Source organism: Dermochelys coriacea, chromosome 11 (genome assembly GCF_009764565.3).
Source record: "Dermochelys coriacea isolate rDerCor1 chromosome 11, rDerCor1.pri.v4, whole genome shotgun sequence".
NCBI lineage: Eukaryota > Metazoa > Chordata > Testudines > Dermochelyidae > Dermochelys > Dermochelys coriacea.
The window spans coordinates 26377739-26399034 of NC_050078.2; the positions used below are offsets into that span (position 1 = coordinate 26377739).

Consider the following 21296-nt stretch of genomic DNA (forward strand, 5'->3'; position numbering starts at 1 on the left):
GCAAATACAGACTAACCCAGCTGCTACTCTGAAACCTGTAGATTCTTGACAGCTACAGAATTTAGAATTTTCTTAAAGTTGGTGGCTCTTGATTCTTGCAAAAGGATAGAAGCAATAGTGATATAAAATTATTCAGGATTTATGCCAGAGTTCATAAATGAGCCAGCTCTTGATGGACTGTACAGATCTTTACAAAGTGGAGGGAATAATTCTCTAGATATGCCCTGTATCTGCAAGCTAGAAATAGTCACAAGCAATAGCTGTAAATCATACAAAGTGGTCATAATGTAGTACTGGACCAGGGATGTTAAGTCACTCTTCACTACCATCCTTTCTAGGGGGTGTTTAAATTTAAACATTGTAGTGGTCTGTAAGATCTCTGGTAGTAGCAGCTATCTGATACTGAGTCACCTTAACAGATTTCAGTTTGAAACTGGACTTGACCATCCTTGGCTTTTTTTATATTCAGACCTGAGTAATTGGTATGCATTCTTAATACTAAGGGGAATTTATTGTGGATTGACCGTTAACACTTAACCGCCTGACCAACAAGCAGCTTGCTTCTATGGAAGGTAGACAGCAGTCTTACTGAAAATGGAACTGATGGATAAAAGCACTAACCCTGTGGCACCAAATGCTTTTTCTTAAGTTCTAGGTCAAACCACCCTATTTTCCTACCTCAGTGGAAAGGAAGACAGACCTTACTAGCCTCTGATCCCACTAGAAAAGTCCTTTTAAATTTTATACCTGGGAAATTCCATCACTTTGTCCCTCTTGAGCACAAGTATCACAGTAACAGGATGTACAATTCATACATTGTTGAGCTGATAACTATAAAAAAGATTGTATATATTATAGGGGAATATCAACTTCAAATTTTATTCAACTCAGAATTAGGATCAATGTGCAAATCTAAAACAGTGGGTTTCTTTCCTGTAGCTTAACCAAAAATCCCACTTGGTGCTAGCCAAACATCTGAACAACAGATTGCTGAAGAAAATCTAAATCCAGCTGAACTATGTCAATGAACAGAAGTGTTTTTAATTGAAGACTGGAAAGAAAACGTTTTAATCTGAGACAGGTGTTTAGACGCCCTGAACTAATCATCAAGGCATTGTAAACATTGAGTTTATTTTCAATATCATGGAAAACTTCAGAAAAGTACACCATATTTAAAAAACAAAACAAAACTATGCTCTTAATGTCAAGTGAATGAGCAGCATCCACTGAAATTATGCCGAGTCAAACCAACTTATTGTATTTCACCTTAATGTGGTTTTAATAAGCTTCAGAAAGTTCACAGCCAACTCAATGAGGATGTTGCCCACTGTTTCACATCTGTTGGGCAGTTTGGATACACTTGCAAAGCATCCATTATTTGATTATTGTCCAAAAGTAGCTTCATTAGTAGGTATTCTCTCTGAGCACGCACAGACAGTCCTTCTATTGGTTTTATTAACTCTAGTTGTAGCAAGTGTTCAAAAGCCTAAAGAGAAAAAAGCAAGTCTGGGGTAAGAGTCAAACATTTTTCAGTCTACAACCATTCTGAATACATATGACATTTTACAGTAGCAGTAACAGCAACTACTATAGACAAGTACAGCTGCTTGTACTCCTCTGTTACTCAGTTTTTGCAAGAACAGGGCATTTAAAGTTTTCTGGGCTTGATATATAACTGGGATTTTTCAAAGTCTGAGCAGGATACAGTAAGGGTATTCTCACTTGTTGAATGGATTTTGTTCACTGACTTACTTTCTAGATCTCCAAAGGATCAAGACAAGTTTGAAAAAGTGGTTTACTAGTTTTGAGTGCATCATTTTTGCAATAGCTCACCCACAGTAAGTACAGAATATATAGCCTTCAGTTGCTGTTTAGTAACTTGTACAGTTATGAAACTAGTTTTTTTTCAGTTTAACCAAGCAAACTTGTGTAAGATTGAAGAGTGAGCTGTCAGTTGCTGGGGCTCATCTAGGAGTGGAGAATTGAAGAGGGTGGTCCATCTTGAACTCTAGGCCATGAGTAATATTTAAATTACACACACACTTGAATTTTTCATTAGACTTTATCTCAGATTTAAACCAACTCAGGCCTGATTGATGTAATTTACAGAATTAAAATAATAATAAACCAGATACTAGAGTTTAAAGGCATACAATGTATCAAACTAAAAACAATCATTTCTTAATTTCTAGAGTGTCTATGGCATAATTCAGTGTAAGGAAGGAAATTCTATGCTTACAAATTGAACTTTGTATTTCCTGACTTGTTTGATTTCTCAGACTTGAATGGTAATAGCTAGATTTTCATATGATAGACTACAGGGGTGGTAGAGATGCCTTTCGGTCTGGGGCAATTATATTTCCCCAAGAGTAGCAGCAAATGCCTGAATCCATTGTGAAGGTTATCCTACATCAGTCACTTATTCACCACAACTTACAAGAATTATTTCAGAAATATTTAACTCTATAAAGCCAAGCTCCCTTCATAAGGTAAAACTAGTAGTTCAGTCTCGGAGCAAATAAACTTAATCCTCTTCATGTAAAAAAAAAAAAAGTCACCATGTTAAGGTTCCTCCCAACAGCTCAGTCAAATGCTGCACCCTTATGGAAGAGGAAAATTTTTGTACTTACATGAAAGCTTCCTTTCACCAAGCACTATGGTACACAGATCTGTTATGATAGCTCTTCAGGTTACTTGCACTTTTTCAGGCACAGCCATACCTGTCTCACTGGCACAAAGGGGTGTGGCCATACTTGAAGGCCAAGTTAGTTTGAGAATTTGGGGGCAGGGGTCAAAGGGAATCAGCATAGTTTATCCACCATGCTGCGTTTTTGTGAAAGTGACTCAGAGGATGAGAAACTGAAGTTGAAGTGCTGGAGTCTCATCCAAGACTAAAGAAAGGCCAGAGAGAAAATGATGGCAGCGTAACTCATGGGGGGGGGGTTTCAAGTGAGCAGCAGCTTTTTACAAGCTGACAGGGTCTTCAGGGGCTGGATCACACCCTTTTCTGCTAGTGACTGATAAGCCTAGTTTTATGTCCAAAAGATGCAGGTATGATGACTCACTGACAGATCAGCATACCTTAGTTCGAGACAGAAAAAGGAGTTTCAGCTCTTTATGATATTAAGCTACCTTGAGCCCTGTTGGTTTAAGAGATATTGGAACTTAAACCTGTTACTGATTCAGGACTAAATACTAGCTGTCCTGCACCTTGTATCAGAGTAATTTGGAGGCAGCAAAAATCCCCTACATGCCACAAAAGACAACTCTTTAGAAGTCTGCTAGGAACCAGAATATTGTCTTTCTGAATAAAAAGGTTCTATATCAATTGAAACAATTATTTCCACTCAAAGGAATGACTGTCTAAATTCAGTCAATACCAAACTTATTCCTTGATAAATGGCAACAGGTGCTTGGGTTCAGCACCTTGAACTCTTTAAAAATAAAGTTCACTTGGGTAAGGTATGTAATGCTTCTGTTTCAATAAGTCAGATATTAGCCCCCCAAAATTGTTTTTATATTTAACCATGGATAGTGAGATACAACACCCATACAGCAGATGGCAGTACAAGTACCACACGTGTTTTTCATTATAAGAGACCTTTCTGATCTTATCTACTATCCAATCACTTTACATAGCACAATCCCTTAGATCTTTAGCTATGGAACAGATATAAATTTTAAAAGGAGCTCCTAGAAACCTATAACCCAAGTACAGATTAGTATTTAGGTATGCAAGGAAACAAACTAAGGCTTTACCTTCATAACAACAGGTTTCTCAAAGTTGTACATGGAATGTGCTTTCCGTTGTATGAACTTCTGAAATTCTGTACCAAGGAAAGTGATATTACTTGAGTAACAGTAAAGTGATATTTATAGATTTTTAAAGTTGATACTTTCATCTCACCATTATAGACCATTTGAAAATTAAATGGTTCTCCTTCATAAACATCATTTAAATGTTTCATAGCTATAATTAGGCAGATTTCCAGCACAGACAAACCTATATGGAGAAAAAAAGATATTTAGAACCATCATTCACATGTATATGCAGGTTTCTAGACACATTAAAATACAGGCATATTTACAATATAGCATCACTTTGAAATTAATAGAAGTACATCAACAATTAAAAATTACTGTTATATATAACTTTAAGGGTTGAAAGAGCCATACAGGTTGACTAGATTAAACTTAAACATCTCTCCTCACTTTTTCCTCAGTGAAACTAAGGGTGTGGCTGTGTAGAGGTAGCTCCATCACTGTAATAAAACCATCTCTGTGAGAGGAGCAGCACTGTCTACACTGCCACTTGCAGCGCTGAAACTTGTATCCCTCATGGGGGTGTTTTTTTTACACCCCTGAGCGAAGAAAGTTTCAGCACTGTAAGTGGCAGTGTAGATAAGGCCTCAGACTTGTATACTATCAAATGTAAAATGAAGTAGCATTATAGGAGTTAAATTCCAATCCTTTTGAAAGGCAGACAAATCAGCTGGCCCTGATGCCTGCTTTAATAACTCAGGAAGTTTAGGAAAAGCTTTAAGATACCAAACAAAAGGCCTTCAATCTTAAAGCCCTAGGGAAGCTAAATATGTCAGCTTAAGATAAATTGTATCCAATGGTCAAGCTAATCATTCCTTTGATAAGTATATCACCACCTCCCAATTACATTAATGAATCACTAAACAACTATTACATTGACACCCTTACCTTGGTGTATATATAGTGTCCTTGTGGCCACATCAGTCCCAGCATATTAAGGTGGGTGAGATGTCTTTTATTGGACCAATGTCTGTTAGTGAGAGATACAAGCTTTCGAGCCCCACAGAGCTGAAGAACAGCACTGTGTGGCTCAAATGCTTCTCCCACCAACACTGGTTCAATAGAAGACAAGACTCACCCACCTTGTGTCTCTCTACATTTACCTTAGTAATAGTTTTACCATTGGGACGTTTATTTCCCAACTTACCATTTGCACATTTTCTGGGCTACTTCAGTTCAGCCCATCTCCTTAGAAACAAGTTAACATCTGATTGTTATTTGGTATTTCCAGTTCACCTTCTTATAAACAGGTATTGAGAATCATCACCACTAGTAGTATCTCATGGAAGGGAGGTCAAACCAAACAACAATTATTTTTATATAAACCCAAAATTATCTTTCCTTGTCAGAGACCAGTAAACAGACAAGCATATTAAAAAGGAACTACCTTCTCACCCATAAACCAAATAGAAATGAGCCTTAGTACTCTCCTGGAAAGTTAAGAGAAACACACAAACCTAGATTGTCAGGCCAATAGGGACAAGTCAATTCTAGAGCTGTGGCCAAGGTATTGTGAAAAAAATCAAGGAATTTTTATCTAAAGTATTCCTCTACTTAGATAAAGCAGAGAAAAATCAATCTTGGATAGCCAGACCCTGAAGTGTGTGTGTTTTAGAGCAATAATCAATGCCTTGAATTGTATCAAACAAGGCAGTGCAGTTCCAGAAGCATATCTGTAATATGCACCATTTATGAAACTGAGAAAAATAGGGGCAGCTGCATTTTGCTGTGGCTGAAGTTTAAGTAGTCCTTAGGTATATCTTCAAGAAGAGCTCACTGCAATAATCCAGTGGAGGTGTCCAAGATATAGATTGTTACAGTGCCCACAACAGAGAAGCATTTTGAGACACTGACCATGCAGAAACAGTTGAGGATCCAAAGACTTAGGTCACCAACTTCAGTAGCAAAAAGTCAGCACATGCCCTGTTGCTGCACATTCCCCCACCAGCCCAAGGGACAGAAATCAACTCTCAGTTCAAGCTGATTTCTTAGTGCAGCACTTGCAGCTCTTATTTGAATGAAGCCTCAACCAGCTCATTCATTTAAACCCATCTTGTTTAGGACATTGGAAAAGGACCTACTAGACTGAAAAGGAGAGAGAGAGAGAACTTCAGATCATCAGTATACTAATGGCACTACACCTCAAGCCATCTCATTTTTCCCTACTGGTCTGACAATATGAATGATAAAAAACAGAATTGCAACTTATGTCCCAGGAAACTGCTCTTCTGCCTTAAAACTAACCTCTGGCTCCCTTTACAGAGAACATTACTTTCTCCTCCAGCCATGAGGGAAGGCAGATGAGCATTCATACTACCTTTGTCCATACTATTTTTTTCTGTAGATAGGGCACAGGAGACAAAAGTTCCCTTACTACAGCACCTTTGACAAGACCTACATTCTCATTTTAAAAAACAAACCCTGTAAAAGTTCACTCATATCCAGAGACAAGGAGTGAAAGATCTGGTATGAAAGCGTGGAGTACTTGTATCAACCAACACTTAGACTAGAGGGCCAAAGACACTTCATTGCTTCAAAAGTAAGTTAACAGAATTTAATGGGAAAGTAGCGGGGAGGGGCTACCCAGGGGCAGAGATGTTCCCTTTATTTCAGCTCCCTGATGGGGGACTTGTGAGGAAGAAGACAGTTTCCTGAACTGTACTTGTCCAGTGCAAGAGGAGAATTTAAGGGTCATCACCTTAGCACCTTCAAGGATTCTATATTCACAAATTATTAAAGTAAAAAATACTGGAATTTACCATGTACAATGTTTGCTTTTGAGTCCATTCTGTACAATTTGCTTGCTTCGAGAAGATCTGATCCAGTCATAAATGGGTGAGATACTGTTATGCTACTTAAAGCAAGCATCTGAAAATAAAGCGAGAAATATTTCTTATAGAAATATTGATTGTATACATTCCATACTAATGACATTCATATGTGAAAGTGAATATGCTTCCTAGAGTAATCAATGGGAAACATTTATAAATAAAGCTGATATGTGCATTACTTTACAGTGGAAGTTACAACACTAAAGGCAGCTAATAATCTGGCAGCTACTGCTAGGACAGTTCATTAATACAACTGACTCATCTTGAGTTATTTGTTCTGAAGACTGGAGAAAGAAAAACCTTATATCTAGATAACAATACAGCCTAGCCACATTTAGATTCCAAATGCAAAATGACAATAAGACACTAATGGCTCACAAATTGATGCAATGAATGGCTGAAACACAAATTTCAATGAAGAATTGGCCTTAAGTGATACTCCTAATTAATTAGCTTTCACTTGACCTTCAAGTGACTATCCTACTATGAACATCATTTCAATATACTACTTTTGTATACAGGGAGGAGCAACTTGCCCAATGCACTTATAGAAAATGAAAGTTAGCTGACCCTGTGGAGTACAGAGACAAGGTTCCCCAATAAGTTTATATCTATCCTGCAAGATACAAAGGTATATTAAATACAGTTTATATTTAAATGTTTTTGTGGGCAGAACCCACTTACCAGTTTAGAAGACATGCCAGAATTTTTAGAAAGTATACAACAACTAACACTAATTTTAGAAAATTCAGAATACAGTAGACTGATACTTTTCTATGGCTGGGTAACTGAAGACCAACATTAAAATGACATTTGAGCCAGTAATAATACAATGCAAACAAATTAAATTTGATTCAGACCAGACTGGTATCCGATACCACCACTGTACATTGGTTTGAATTTCAGAATTTATACAAATTCACATGGCAAGTATTTAAGAAAGCTGCTGATAACTTACTCTTAAACACACAGCCAAGTAATGTTCTTCAGTGGAAGATACAAATTTAATTCTTTAAACCTACATATTAGATGGTGGTGGGAGGCACATTAACAGGAGATTAAATCTCAGCCATAGCAGATTTACTTTTTAAAATTATAATAAACATTTGCCGTTTTCTATCCTGTCTTGTGAGCTATGGGTTTTATTGCTGTCTCAGATGGACCCACAGGAATGCGAAAGAAGGCCTGCTTTCTACCCCACTTAGTTAAGTGATCATCAAGAATCTTCTACTGAATGTTGTCCAGTCCCATATCTTTAGGGTTTTGTCCCAGTGTAAGAATAGAGCATGGTGCTCTAAGCATAGAGAACTGTCACAGTCCTTTGCTCCTATTCTGTCTGGTAACCACTATATTCAGTGGCAGGAAGAAGGAACCAGAACTATCATTCATTCAAGGTATACAGGCATCAGTGCCTCCTTCTTGCCAGTTCAAGGACTGAGATAGAGTGAGAAACAGCTAAGACTTCACAAATGACAATGGCAAATTAATGACAAAAGGCAATTAATGGGAAACATGTAGAACAGAAAGAGGTCTATGAAGGTAACTTAACAAAAGTGTTTTGTCGTGAGCCCCTGTTCATTTATCCTAAATTTATACCGGTGGAATTAGTGAGCAGTATATTTACAGATAAGAGCTTACCTAGAGTGGAGCTTGGACCACTGAATGACTGCACTGCAATTCTGCCATACAGAAATTCAGTAAATCACAGATGAAGGCATACAGAGGCAGCCCGATGACTGCCTTGCAGCTGAGAGATACTTAAGTCCTTCACACTCCTGAGGTGGTCATGAGGGAATGGGTCTTGGTAAAACCTGCAGTTAGTTAGATTTTACCAACAGGGTTATAAGCACCTAGGCTACATTCCCAAGTTCAGTCATTTACTGTAGCCTTACAAACAGCTTTGCTGTTGTTGAAGTACTGAACTTTTCTGAATTACTGAGTCTGAGCAAGACAAAACTTCAGGGCCTGTTCCACATTAAGGGAATATAAATTCCATTGAAGAGAATTGAAAGGTTCTTGACATAATTAAGTAAAATACTTATTTCTGAATTAAACTTAAGTAACAAACTGCAGGAGTAAGTAAAAATGTGCTGATACAGGAAAAAAATTAAGGTAGAAAGATAACTAGCAAGGTCATCTGATTCTTTGCACTGAAGTCAGCAATTACAAACTAACTTGAGAGAAAGCAACCTCCCGGATACTGCTCCCACAGGTTCAAATGGCAGACAACTACATTCAAAATTAAGGGAAAGTCCCATTAAGGGGAAACTGGGCTGCGTGTCGGGTGCTGTAATGAGACGAACAAAATCTGTATTCTAACCTCCTCTTATTGCCAAAGAGTAAACTCAGGGCTCACCTCACCTTCAGCCCCTTTTCCAAGCCGAACAAGGAATTCAGGACATGCTAGAGAGAACAATTCAGCATCTCAGCCTTTTTAATTTTGACTAACTGGTAAAGGTATTCCAGAACCAGTTAAAGTTATCTCCGAGAGGCAGTTAGGGGAAAGGCTTCTGTGAAGAAATAGGTTAGAGTGGAAACCACTTAGCCCCCAGGAAACAAAAGCTAATTGTTCCAAGCTGCAGAAGATGCTTTAGCCTCAGGATAACAGGTCAAGTTTCCAAGGGAATATCAATAGAGGACTGTGGCCAGTGCTCATGGTGTTGGAGAATCTGAAGCAACAGACCCAGAGAAATTCTCAGCTTGGTCCTGTTTAATTTTTCTTAGGCTAGATACCAGGGTGGCAGCAGTTCAATTCTCTGTTCCTATCTCCTGAGAAAATATCTTTTCCCAAGGCAGTTGGATTAAGTTCCTGTAGTGAAATCTGCACAGTCTACCCTCGCTTGCTAACACAACAAACCAGAATGTAAAACTTGTTCAAAAGTGGTTCCAAGCTCAATACAGCTAAGCAAATAGCACATCGAGATTTGGATATTGAGGAGGGCACGTTTCTTGGGCTGATAAACTGCTCAAGTGAACTCTCCAGCATGATAGGATGGCGGCATGTTTAATGTTTAGCTCCCTGGCGTCCAAAGGGGAAGAGTAACACAGAGAGGATTCTTGGTTGGGATGTGCACAGAGTTCCTCAGGTAAGCGTGTGCACCATCTCTGGAAAATAAAGTTCTGCAGGAGGCATAAGCAGAATCTGACCCAGTGTGCCAAATCCACTCAGAACAGTGATTTATCTGCTGAAAAGTGTGGCTGACACAGGTGAGGAAAGATTCTAAAATGTCATACCTTGATATTTGGTTACCAAGGCTGGAAGCAGATAGGAATTTCCTGCAGAAGAGATGTCTGCGGTATGTAAGAAACTGTTCATGGACTGGAGAGGAGATTGAGATTTGAATCATGTTCAGGTAGAGATAAAATGTGAATAATTTTCCTCATTCAGGATGGTTATGAAGGTTAAGGATTTTGCAGAAAAAACAGGTCAGAGGCAAGACCAAAGGAGGGGCAGAAATGGAAGTTCTGGTTACATCATAAAGTGTTGGTATTGCCAATGTGTTAGCATGAGGGGGAAGAAAAGTACAGATCCTACAGGTGCACAAAGCAAAGGAAGTTGCAAGGTGAGATGGGTTAAAGAATAGACAAGAGGAGTGGTTCCGATTCAGAATTTTCTACAGCAGATCCAGCAGTTGAGTTTCAAAGTGGACAAGAGCTCCATGTGCACTAGAAAACGATGGAATATCAGGAGTAAAATCCCTAGCCTCTGGTCAGGAAGTGGAGGTGTAGGGTCAGAGACAAGATCTCAGCTGTCTACTTCTATGTTCCAGATTTGATGGGCAGGAGGAGATTCAGAAAGGAACTGTGGCATATCCTAAACTAATCTCTTCTTGTGTACAGGTAGTGAAGATCCATAATTCCAGGCCTAAGGGAAAGATCTGAATTGACCTTCTAATGCAGTGGTGGGGAAATTGCTGGCAGGCCACGAGACAGTGTTTACATTGACCATCTGCAGGCAGCTTCCAGTGGCTGTAATTCGTCCTTCCTGGCCAAAAAGAGCTCTGGGAAGCAGCGCAGGCCTCAGGGTGTGCTGGCTGCCGCTTCCCGCAGCTCCCACTGGCCGGGAACGGTGAACTGCGGCCACTGGGAGCTGTGGGCGGCAGTGCCTGCGGAAGGTCAATGTAAACACTGTCTCATGGCCCATCAGTGGATTACCCTGACTGGCCACATGCGGTCTGCAGGCCAGAGGTTGCCCACCACTGTTCTAATGGGATGACTGAAAAAGGGATAGGGTGCTGGCCAGCAAAGCTGTATTAGGGCTGTTTGAGGTCAGCGTTCAGCAATGCAAAAAGGAGTTCTGTCTGTCGGGAATCTCCTTCAGAAAGAAGTGAAGGATCCCTGGACTGCCCTGGAACAAGACTGCCTCCAAGAGGAGGACTGGTGTAAGCCCCTCCCTTCTGAAAACCTTGAGAAAACTAAGAGGACTGGGTCGATGGATATTTGAGAGATTTGGCCAGATTCTTCCCAAAAAGCTGCTTAGAGGGCAGCTCTGCCAATTTGGTTTATGTTCCTCTCTCTACACTAATTAGGAACCCAGTTTTTGTGACAGCCCACCATGGTAACCCACATATCTGGCAGGAAAACCCAGGACGGCTGAAGGCCACGTCACAAAAGGTATGAAGCCACTTGAATGGCCCCAGATAATACCCAGTTCTTCCTGCTTGGGCTTGAGGGAGACCAGGAAACCAAAACACCTTCTTTAAGTCTACTTAGGAGAGATCAAAATAGGCCTGTACTGGGAGGAAAAGGAACCTGATGACAGAGAGACTGAAGAGAAGGGGAAGAATAGAGATGAAGGCAGGGGCAAGGAAGTTTAGAAGACATGGGGAGATAGTCAATGGGAGGTTGGGGGAAGAGAGCAGACATGAAGTCTCAATGTCCATGACAGGAAAAAAGAGCATATTAAGAGGTAAGAGAGGAAAATGAAGGGGATAAAAAAGTGGAATAGGGAGACTATCAGAACTTACTGATCTTCTCTGAAGAAATAATTAGGATCCTGTCTGGAAAGGAAGGAAAGAGTGGGAGAAGAATTTGAGGCAGGAGCCAAAGATTAGGAAAAGGCAGCTACGGCTACAGACTTGCAAGCAGGCTTGTGCGAGAAGTAGTACAGCTGTTTGGTTAAGATAGCTGAAGTAAAGGGACTCTGAAGAAGTAGAAATAGTTCAGATTCAGCAGTTAGAGGTAGGAAAAAAATCTTATTCAGGGCAAAATATGATTAACTGGATGTTCTCTTAAGAGTGAAATGCTTTGAACATATTTATTCTATATATGTATGCGCTATATAGCTCAGCAATACATTTTGTAACAAAGCAAGGACTAAATATGAATGAAGCAGTTGATTACAAAGTCAAACAATGAAGACTCATGAACCATAAGTGTATCCTTAAATGAAAGCACATTCATAAATCAGCACAATTATTCATATACTTAATAATGAATAAAATATGTACTAGTGAATGAAGGAATGTACAAATATACACTGCTAATGACATTTGAAAAAACCTGTCCAATAAGATGTTTCAAGTAAAGCTCAATTAATTTGTATGAAAAAGAACTAGCTTACAGGCTACTGTATTAGCAATTTCATGAAATTTAACAATATTTTAGAGACATATCAATACATACCAATAGCATGTGAAGTGATCGCAGGTCTTTGCTGCAGTGGAAATGATTTCGTAGCACATCTTGCACTGTTCTGTCTTCTGAAAGAGACTAAAAATGGGATTTTTAAGATACACTGGTAAAATTACTGTACTGGTTCTTACCCAACTGGAAAATTCTTGGTCATCTAACCAGACCTATTTTTATTATCCAGTATTAATATTTATCGTGGAATCAGAAAAAAATTCTGAAAAAAAAAAACTCACTGAAATCTCTTTTTAGGGGGAAAGACAGGCCAAGCTCTTGTAGAGAACATTTCCACAAGTATAACTTGAAAAAAGTGAAATTACAATCCATTTTGTATTGAACTAGGCAATACTACTAAACATGCCACCACTAGTTGAATCCCCTTCCAGCTCTAAAATACATATTTTATGGTGCACTCTCAATGTTTTGCCTAATTATATCACTGTAGAACTTCTAGATTATATATACAAACCTATGAAAAAAGTTATTGAAAGAAATTCATATATTTTCTCATTTGTATCCATATTTTAATGGTTTTAAAACCACATCTGATTCATAATCATTTAATTAGCTGGTGGGGGAGCAAGAGGCCACGGGGCCATGGCTCTGCCGCTTTTTGAAAGTGGATGGGCATGGCCTGTCCACTTTTTGCCCAGGCCTTGCCCCTTGCCCTTCTTCCCTTTGAGACCCCACCCCCCAGCCAAGCCCAGCCTGGGTAAGAGTGGCATGGGGAACCATGGACCCACCATCTGCCCAGGGTGGGGAAGGCCCCCCTGAAGAGCAGCCCCTGGCCAGTTTCCCTGCCTCCTGGGCCCCTCTCCTAGGGCAGGTTGAAGGTCCGTAGTTTCCCACAGCTGCCCAGGTGGCTTTTGCCATGGCCCAGTTGCTGCTCTTCAGCCCCATCACCAGGCCAGACTGGAAGCTGGAGCTGGGTTGGGGTAAGAGCTGCATGGGCAGCTGTGAGGAGCCACTGACCTTCCACCTGCCCTAGGCAGGAGGCCTGGGGACACAGGCCAGGGGCTGCTCTTAGGCCCCTCCACTCTGGGCAGACAGAGGGCCCAGGCTTCCTGGCCAGGCTCCAGCTTGGCTGGGGGCAGGGCCTCATCCTGCCTCTGCATGCACACGTGCACACACACTTTTAGGCAGAATCGGCTATCCCACTGTGGGAACTTGCTTCTGAGGAGGAAGAGGTTGGAGGGTTGTTTGAAGGTCAAATGAGGGATTTTAGGAAGAAGGGGCTAAAACCAGGTACTAAAGGGCTTTTTAATGTAGCAGAGAAGAGAACAACAAGATCCACTGGCTGAAAGCTGAAGCCAGAGCAATTCAGATTAGAAATAAGGCACTTTTTATATCTAAAATGTCTCAAGGCAAAAGATGGATTCTCTATCTCAGTGTCTTCAAATGAAGATTGAGTGTCTTTTTGGAAAAATATGCTTTAAACAAATAATTGAACTCGATACTGAGGTAACTGGGTAAAATGTAATGGCCTATAATTTTCACATGGTCAGGTTAGACTATCTAGTGATTACATCTGGCCTTAAACTTTATTAATTTAATATCTGCTCTTCATACAAAGTGCCATGGGTTCTTTAATGGCCTTTAAAGGACCTCTAAGGTTCTTTGGAAAAACAGCACAAACGATCACTCTGTGGTTCTAATGCTATTCTGACTCAATAGCTCACCAAAGTGCTATCAAGTCACCAGCACTATTTCCTTCCCATCCACGTGCTGCTCAGTACCTAACTGACAGATCTAACACAGCCAAAGGCAGTTTCATATCACAAATAGTGAAATACAGCTAGAGATATACATGTTAACAGCTTATTAAACAAAGTCCAAGGTTTCATTCACAATACAAGTGTATCATATGTACACAGTTTCTTCAAGGCACATGGTCAGTGTAAATGTCATTCCCTCTCAAGAGAGCTTAAATCCAAGCACAATCTGCTCAGCATTATTTCAGATGGCACGTGATTCAACATGCACATGATTTATCATATCATCTTTTACTCAGATTAATAAATTACTTGAAAATGGGCTCAGCCACCAGTCTGCTGACCAATATTGTCTTATTGTTTTTCTTGTACTTTTGTTCTATTTGTACAATGCCTAGGACAATGGGGCTAGGGCTACTAGGCGCTATGATAATACAAACAATTAAGTTCACACTATTTTTCTAAAAACTTGAAGCAAAAAAAGAGAAAACGTATGCTATTTCACATTTTATTCCTTCCTTAAATAGTGAATACCAAATATACCAAAAATAAACAGAGGACAGTAAAGACAAAAACACTGTAAACCACAGCAATTTAAAAAATTTATGAATTTTAAACTTTTTCAAACACTTCAGTGAGACAAATTAATTACTTCATTATTAATACCTTTGTTTCAAGTTACCTGAACATTCTTATTCCATTTCTGTGTGAAAGGCTTGTATAGAAACTCTGTAGGTAGAGACAACTGTTCTTTAAATATTTTAAGATATTGTTTAAAATCAAACGAATTCAGCAAATATATCTGTCGGTGGGAGAACCTTGACTTCACTCTCTTTTCCAGGAGTTCCAGAATATCCTTGTTTAAAAAAAAATATATATTCAGTGAAACAGTCTAAGAGGAAAGTACAAATAGCAAAAATAGAAAAAACTGGATTATTAAAATTTTGTTTTAATTAAAGCATGATTAGTAACAAACTTGCTAATTTATAATATAATTGACAATGTTTCTTTTAAATGCCCAACTACAAGCTATTTACTTAAGTCACAGTAATTAGTTGCTGGGATACACAGTAATTATTCCATAGACTAATTACTTCAATTACTTTGGGTTATATTCAAGACTTCAGCCACTGTACCAGGACTGTAAAAATGTGTAGGTTGGTGAGCATTTTTGAGCATTTCACATGCCTTTTGGAAGGCTGAACCTGATCTTGCCAGAAAAATTTCAAGAGCCAACATTTCTCTTTTAGAAGAATAATTCTCTTGTACCACACACATACTATTAGTCTGCTTTTGAGCAGGAAGAATAATCTGATTTTCTCTAGAGAATTAATAAAGAGCTTGTCATCAGAAGGAAATAGGAGAAAATTGGCATTTGTCTATTAAAAGGAAAATTAAGTACTGCTTCCCTATTACAGTGACATTTGGGTAAGAGACGGATTACTTTGTTTCCAGTCTTTTTACCTGCCCTGAAATCAGGAAAGTTTAGGCTTTGTTTAAAATTCATGAAATCATCTCCAGAAAGAGAATGAAATCAAGACAAATTAAAAGTAAGTGCAGTAGCAATAGGACAAAAAACACAATCTTGTGTATACAATCTGATGACCCACTGTATATCGACTTCCAATTCCAATGAAATCTAATGAGACTCTCTAAAGACGTGGAAGATTGTTTAAATCAGTCTTTTTATAAAAGATTTTGCTCCTGAATCCAATTAAGATAAGTCACTGATGGAGAGTGTAGTGGACCCTAAAAACAGAAACCTTTTTAACAGAAGAGATTCTGTACATTAACTACTGCACATTCTGTACATTAATTGGTCCAATATTAACTTCAAGTAACTTGCCCATTAGACATTGCCCCAAACCAAAAACCAGAAGCACCTCTAAACTTCTGTTCTATTGGAGGCCCACCGTTTTCTAAGACACCTTCCTCTTCCTTTTCTTGTAACCTAGTCATCTTTTCAACTGTTGCTTTAAGAGCATTAATCCCTGCAACATTTAGTTTGTTTAAACTTTTTAGCAGTTCTTTATATTAATTATAAAACAAAACAAAATTGTTCTGTTTGCCCTATGTCTTAAGGGTTTAGAAGTTTATATATAGTTTATTTCTTTTTAAATTACCTGGAAGGAAAAGGCATTCTTCTTTGACAGAGTCAGTGTGGTTTAAGGTCATTTCTAGTGCTTATTCTAAATCTTTTTTGTGGGGGACACCAGTGATAAGTTTGTTACTATTCCCTGAAGATGACCCTGTCCTCAATTCCATCTTTAAGTCCAGACATAGGCAACACAAGCATTAAGTGGGGTGACCACTGCTTTTTCTCCTGAAGTACAGTCTGATTAAGACATAGGAGAAATTGACATAGCACTGACATTGTTTCTATGGCGTTAGCTTTAATAACTTCTTGTGTTGTCTTTTTTTTTTTAAAATAACTTTTGGTACATGTTTTGGTGAGATGCTTCATCTTTAAGACAGATATTAAGATGCAGGAAAAATTTGCTTCCTATTAAATCTGAAAGAATTTCCATTTTCTTAGTAAGAGAGGTTACTGGAGCATATTCCTGTTTTCCTACGTCTGTTCCCATTTGCTCTGAATATTTAGCATTTTGTGTCACTTATTTTGTATCTGTACTGGAATCAATTTTTAAAATAAGCCAATATAACACTAGGTAAGGGGGAGAAGTTTCCAAAGTCAGCAGAATTGTCTCCTTAACATGAGTCTTAAGAATAAAAATATGAAAAGCATATGAAACGTTACAGTTGTCAGCAACAAAAACTCTATAAAACAGAAAAAAAAACTTCTTACTTGTCTACATGTAAGTCCAATAACTGTTACCGGAGTCTGTGCTGACTGAGATATATCAAAAAGATTATACAGTAATGTCTGGTTCTTGTGATGAACAAAGAGGTCAAATTCATCCAGTATAAATAGCACTGGACAACTGCTATCTCGGTCACCTAAGACAGGAATTAAAACAGTTAAGTATATTACTGAACTGGTAAGTACATGACAATTAGACTTCTTACCTTTGCAGCACTTTTGTTCTAGTGTGCCCTCAAGTTTTAACCTGTTTATAAAATCTTTGCTAATTCATAAGACCCCCATCTCACATGTATTTGCTACACGGCATGGTTGATGATGATTATTTAGCTTAAAGTACTGCAGAGGTTAAACTAGCTTGTCAAGATATTTTTTGGTTACAAATAAACAGTGAAAATGACAGGCAGTTAAAATGCCCATTTATCATTTTAATATTTTAAAAGGCTATATCAATTCTCATCATGGGCAACAGACTTAACAGCATTGCAAAAATCTATATGCACATCCACCACTGCATTCTACACCTGAATGCATAGCAAATATTTGCTTTTGGTAGAATGAACAATAAAACCTGCAAAATCTGACTGCATTTTGCGGGGGGAAAGTGGTATGAATGAGACAAAAAAAAAAAAAACTCACACCAAACAGTAACTGTTTAAAAGCAACAGAAAAAAGTTCAATACTATTTCCAGATTTTTTTTTTAAACCTGCCATCCTTAGCCATTCAATAAACAGTAGGAAAAAGTCTTTAGTGCTGCTCCTGTAAATTAAGCTTAAGCATTTGATTCAAACATCACAATGCTTGATATGACCACACGACTGTTCACTCTATTGATTTTGCAATCAAGGTTCGTTCTCATGCAGAAGTGCCTTGTACTAGGGTCTAGAGCAGTGGTCACCGACTGGTAGATCCAAGAGGATCTCCCAGTTGATCATGATCTCCGGTGGTGTAGTATGGCTACCGCTAAGACGAACTCCCTGCCTACTCTGGCTCCACGCTGCCCCCAGAAGTGGCCAGTGCAGCCCCCCAGCAGGGGATGAGGGGGAAAAGCAGGGGTGTCCCTCCACGCACTGCTCCTGCCTGCAAGCACCGCCCCTGCAGCTCCCATTGGCTGTGAGGGCAGTGCTTGCAGAGAGGTGCAGCACATGGAGCACACTGGCCCCTTCCGGGAGTGGCGTGGGGCCGGGTAGGCAGGGAGCCTGCCTTTGCATCGCTATGCCTGTCGCCTACTGGGAGCCGCCAAAAGAAAGTGTTGCCCGGCAGGAGGCTGCACCCCAACCCCTAGCCCCCTCCTGGAGCCAGCACCCCAACCCCCTTCCTGAATCCCAACACTCTGCTCCTGCCCCGATCCCCCTCCCAGAGCCAGCACCCCGTACCCCCTCCTGCACCCCAACCCCCTCCCAGAGCCAGCACCCCTACCCCCTGCCCCAGGCTCAGCCCAGAGCCTCCTCCCACATACCAAACTCCTTGGCCCAAGCCCAGAGCCCTGCACCCCCTCCTGAACCACAACCACCTACCCCAGACCAGTGAAAGTGAGTGAGGGTGGGGGAGAGCAAGCGACGGGGGGGGGGGGAAATGGAGTGAGCAGGGCAGGGCTTTGGGGAAGGGACAGGGTAGATCTTGGGCTGCCCTTAGATTCAAAAAGTTATCTTGGGCTTAAAAAGGTTGGAGACCACTGGTCTACAGTGTGAGGTAATCTCTGATTTCTCTACAGCATTTGGGTGAAAGTTTGTTATAACTCACCTGGGACTTAGTCTTATACAAAATATTTACCTTTCTTTAAAGCTTCAAGAAGAAATGCAAGGTTTTCAGCAAAACTACCCTAAAGGAAAAAGAGATATAAAATATATCAATGTAGGGTACAAAGAACCTCAAAGATCATTTAGTTCATTCCCCTGTGTTAAGGCAGAATCAAGTATAATGAGATTATCCCGAACAGGATGTTTGTCTAAAATGTTCTTAAAAATCTCCAGTGAGGGGGGATTCCCCAATGTCCCTTGGTCATCTATTCCAGAATAGAACTATCCTTATAGTTAGAAAGCACTTTCTAATATTTAGGCTAAATCTTTTTAAAGTTGGTGCCCACCTAGCTAAGATTTAACCATATTGAAACCCTACAAATACTAGGTCAAAAGTCAGGAATCTATCACTTACTCGATCTCATCTCCCTTAAGTCAGAAGATAAGGGGCTTTTTTCTCCCCTCTGTAAGGCACCTGGCAGAGTTCATACCCACTGTCCTCATTATCCAATTCAAATTTTAAAGCCAAGCTTACTAGGAAGTAGTAATAAACTACAGTTTAACATGCTTTAGACTAATACTGCTAAAAATATTGCTAGTTGAACAAAAAATTTAAAAAATACTTAGTAAGTTATTGATCAATCCTTTATTTGTAAAGAAATAAATATTGTAGGTGATGTTATCCAGATTCTTCAGTCTATTAGTGGCAATACATTTGGAACTATCAATTTTGAATTCCACTAGAACTCTTTGCCTCATCTATATAGTTAGATGTTTCAAGCAAGTTTTAAGAGGGTCTTTTCACTATTTTGTGATGAAATAGTTAAAATTTCTGATTAAAAAAGATTTTTTCAGAAAAACAAGTTAATTTCATAAAAGTTACACTCAACATTGCATACAAATATATAGTAATACTGTCTAAAGGGGAAGGTGACTGTCTACACTACTATGGTCACCGTTGAAAGTTGTGATACATCTTATACAAAGTATGGCTTGTGAGGTATCATTGGAAAAAAAAAAGTTATAACCTACTGAATACTATTACCTTGTTATAAGGTGTATATTGACATTATGTATGGAGTTATGAAATTTTGCTTGGTTCCTAACTCAAACATGTTGTGGGTCTGAGAAACACCCACAGGTTAGCTCTTTAGAAGTAACAAAGGAGCTGTAAACAAAGGCATCTGGACTCATCCCAGAAAACACCTCAGAAAGCAGGTAGGCAAAGGTCTAAGCTAAAATCTGCAATTCAGATAGAAGGATGGCAGAGCATATACTCCAGGGAACGGCCTGACCTATAACAGAGCCAGGATTTTTCCAGCAAAAACAGGTCATGTGTATGTGTGTGTATATTATATATATAAAAATGGGCAACATTTTCTTTTCTACCCCATCTCTGGGCTGTGAATTCTGACAAGGGAAATTTTGAACACAAGGACTGAGGTACCCAAAGTTAGTTGGGCAACCCAGAGACTTGTAGAAAAACTAGCAGACTTAACATTCCTAAAAACAATTTGAACTGTGTACTCCAATCGGTGTGTTTTACATGCCTTAACCTTTTAATAACTCCTTTTCTTAGTTAATAGATCTTTAGTTAGTTTACTAAGTACTGGCTACAGCATTGTTTTTTGTGTAAGTTCCTGAGCATCTATTAACCTGGGTAAGTAACTGGTCCCCTGGGGCTGAAAGAAGCTAATGTGGGGTGATTTTTGGTTTTAATAACCCTTCACCAAAGAAGTCCAGTTTGTCTGGGTGGCAACATAGGCTGGAAGGCCTCAGGAGATGCCCTGTGGATCTATATTAAGCTGGTTTAGTGGTCCGGAAGTCACATTTGTTGCAGGTTTGGTTAAATCTGGATTATAGAATAAACCACCAGTGTGGTCGTGTCTACCCAGTTTTTGTCAGTCTGATCTGAAATTGGCTCTCAGCTGTGATCGAGAACAGGCATGGTGATACTGAGTGTACGTTCATAAATACTGTCTGGTATTTTCTACTGTCAAGACAAACGGGCTTAGGAAATACTTTACAAGGGCCTTAACAGGTTAACATTGTTCTTCTAATTCCATAAATCTCATATCAGTAGTATTCAAAATCATTTATAAATTCTGAAAAGATAATTACGAGAAGAGAGAGAGACAGCCCATCAGTTTTGCAGTAAGGCTCAAATCTATTCATTTTATTTGGTCAATATATGGAAAAGTTACTTATTTGGTGTGGTTGTTTTTCTGAGGGGAGATCTTTTTATTAAGTCTTGTAATTTTTTTTTTTTTAAAGTGGTGCCTAAAAGTGCAGCAAGAAGTTCATACTCACAAAAACTTTGTCTCCAACCACATTTTCCATTTGTAGTTGTCTCGTGATCTCCTTGAGTGCTATTTTATCATTTGTCTGTAAGAGCCCTAAAAGAAAGTGGTGATTATACATCAAACAGTAAATTATCTCCTCTGCTTTCACTGCTACACCCCAGTTGTCACACCATTATGCCACCAGTGAAGAGACTTATTCCAGGAATTTTTTCCCCAAGTGGGGCTTTATATTATTTTTGCAGTCAGACTATTTGTACACCTCTTGAAATGTTGCTTCAGACAGTCTATCTTTCATAACTGAACAATGGATAGAAGGCAAAGATTTTTATGAGAGCAGATATTTTGAAACATCTTTAAAGGCACTATTAGTTTAGATTTACAGTAAGTGAAAACCCACAAACAAGCAGCAAATATATAGTATTTTTAATTTAAAAGA

At 39.2% G+C, this 21296-nt stretch overlaps 1 protein-coding gene across 8 annotated transcripts in view; it reads right to left on the reverse strand.

Moving 5' to 3' along the window:
• Positions 1–21296, reverse strand: part of ORC4 (origin recognition complex subunit 4) — a 59234-nt gene continuing 37938 nt past the window's right edge. For 5 of the 8 annotated variants that reach the window (XM_043505102.1, XM_038422001.2, XM_043505107.1 and 2 more), the window contains 9 exons: positions 20868–20953; positions 18592–18640; positions 16803–16954; positions 14679–14852; positions 12279–12365; positions 6582–6690; positions 3908–4003; positions 3760–3827; positions 1–1486 (listed from right to left, as the gene is read on the reverse strand). In XM_043505102.1, the coding sequence (XP_043361037.1) occupies positions 1298–1486; positions 3760–3827; positions 3908–4003; positions 6582–6690; positions 12279–12365; positions 14679–14852; positions 16803–16954; positions 18592–18640; positions 20868–20953 (1010 nt within the window). In that variant the 3' untranslated portion in view covers positions 1–1297. The other 3 variants (XM_043505105.1, XM_043505104.1, XM_043505106.1) reach the window with 3 other exon arrangements.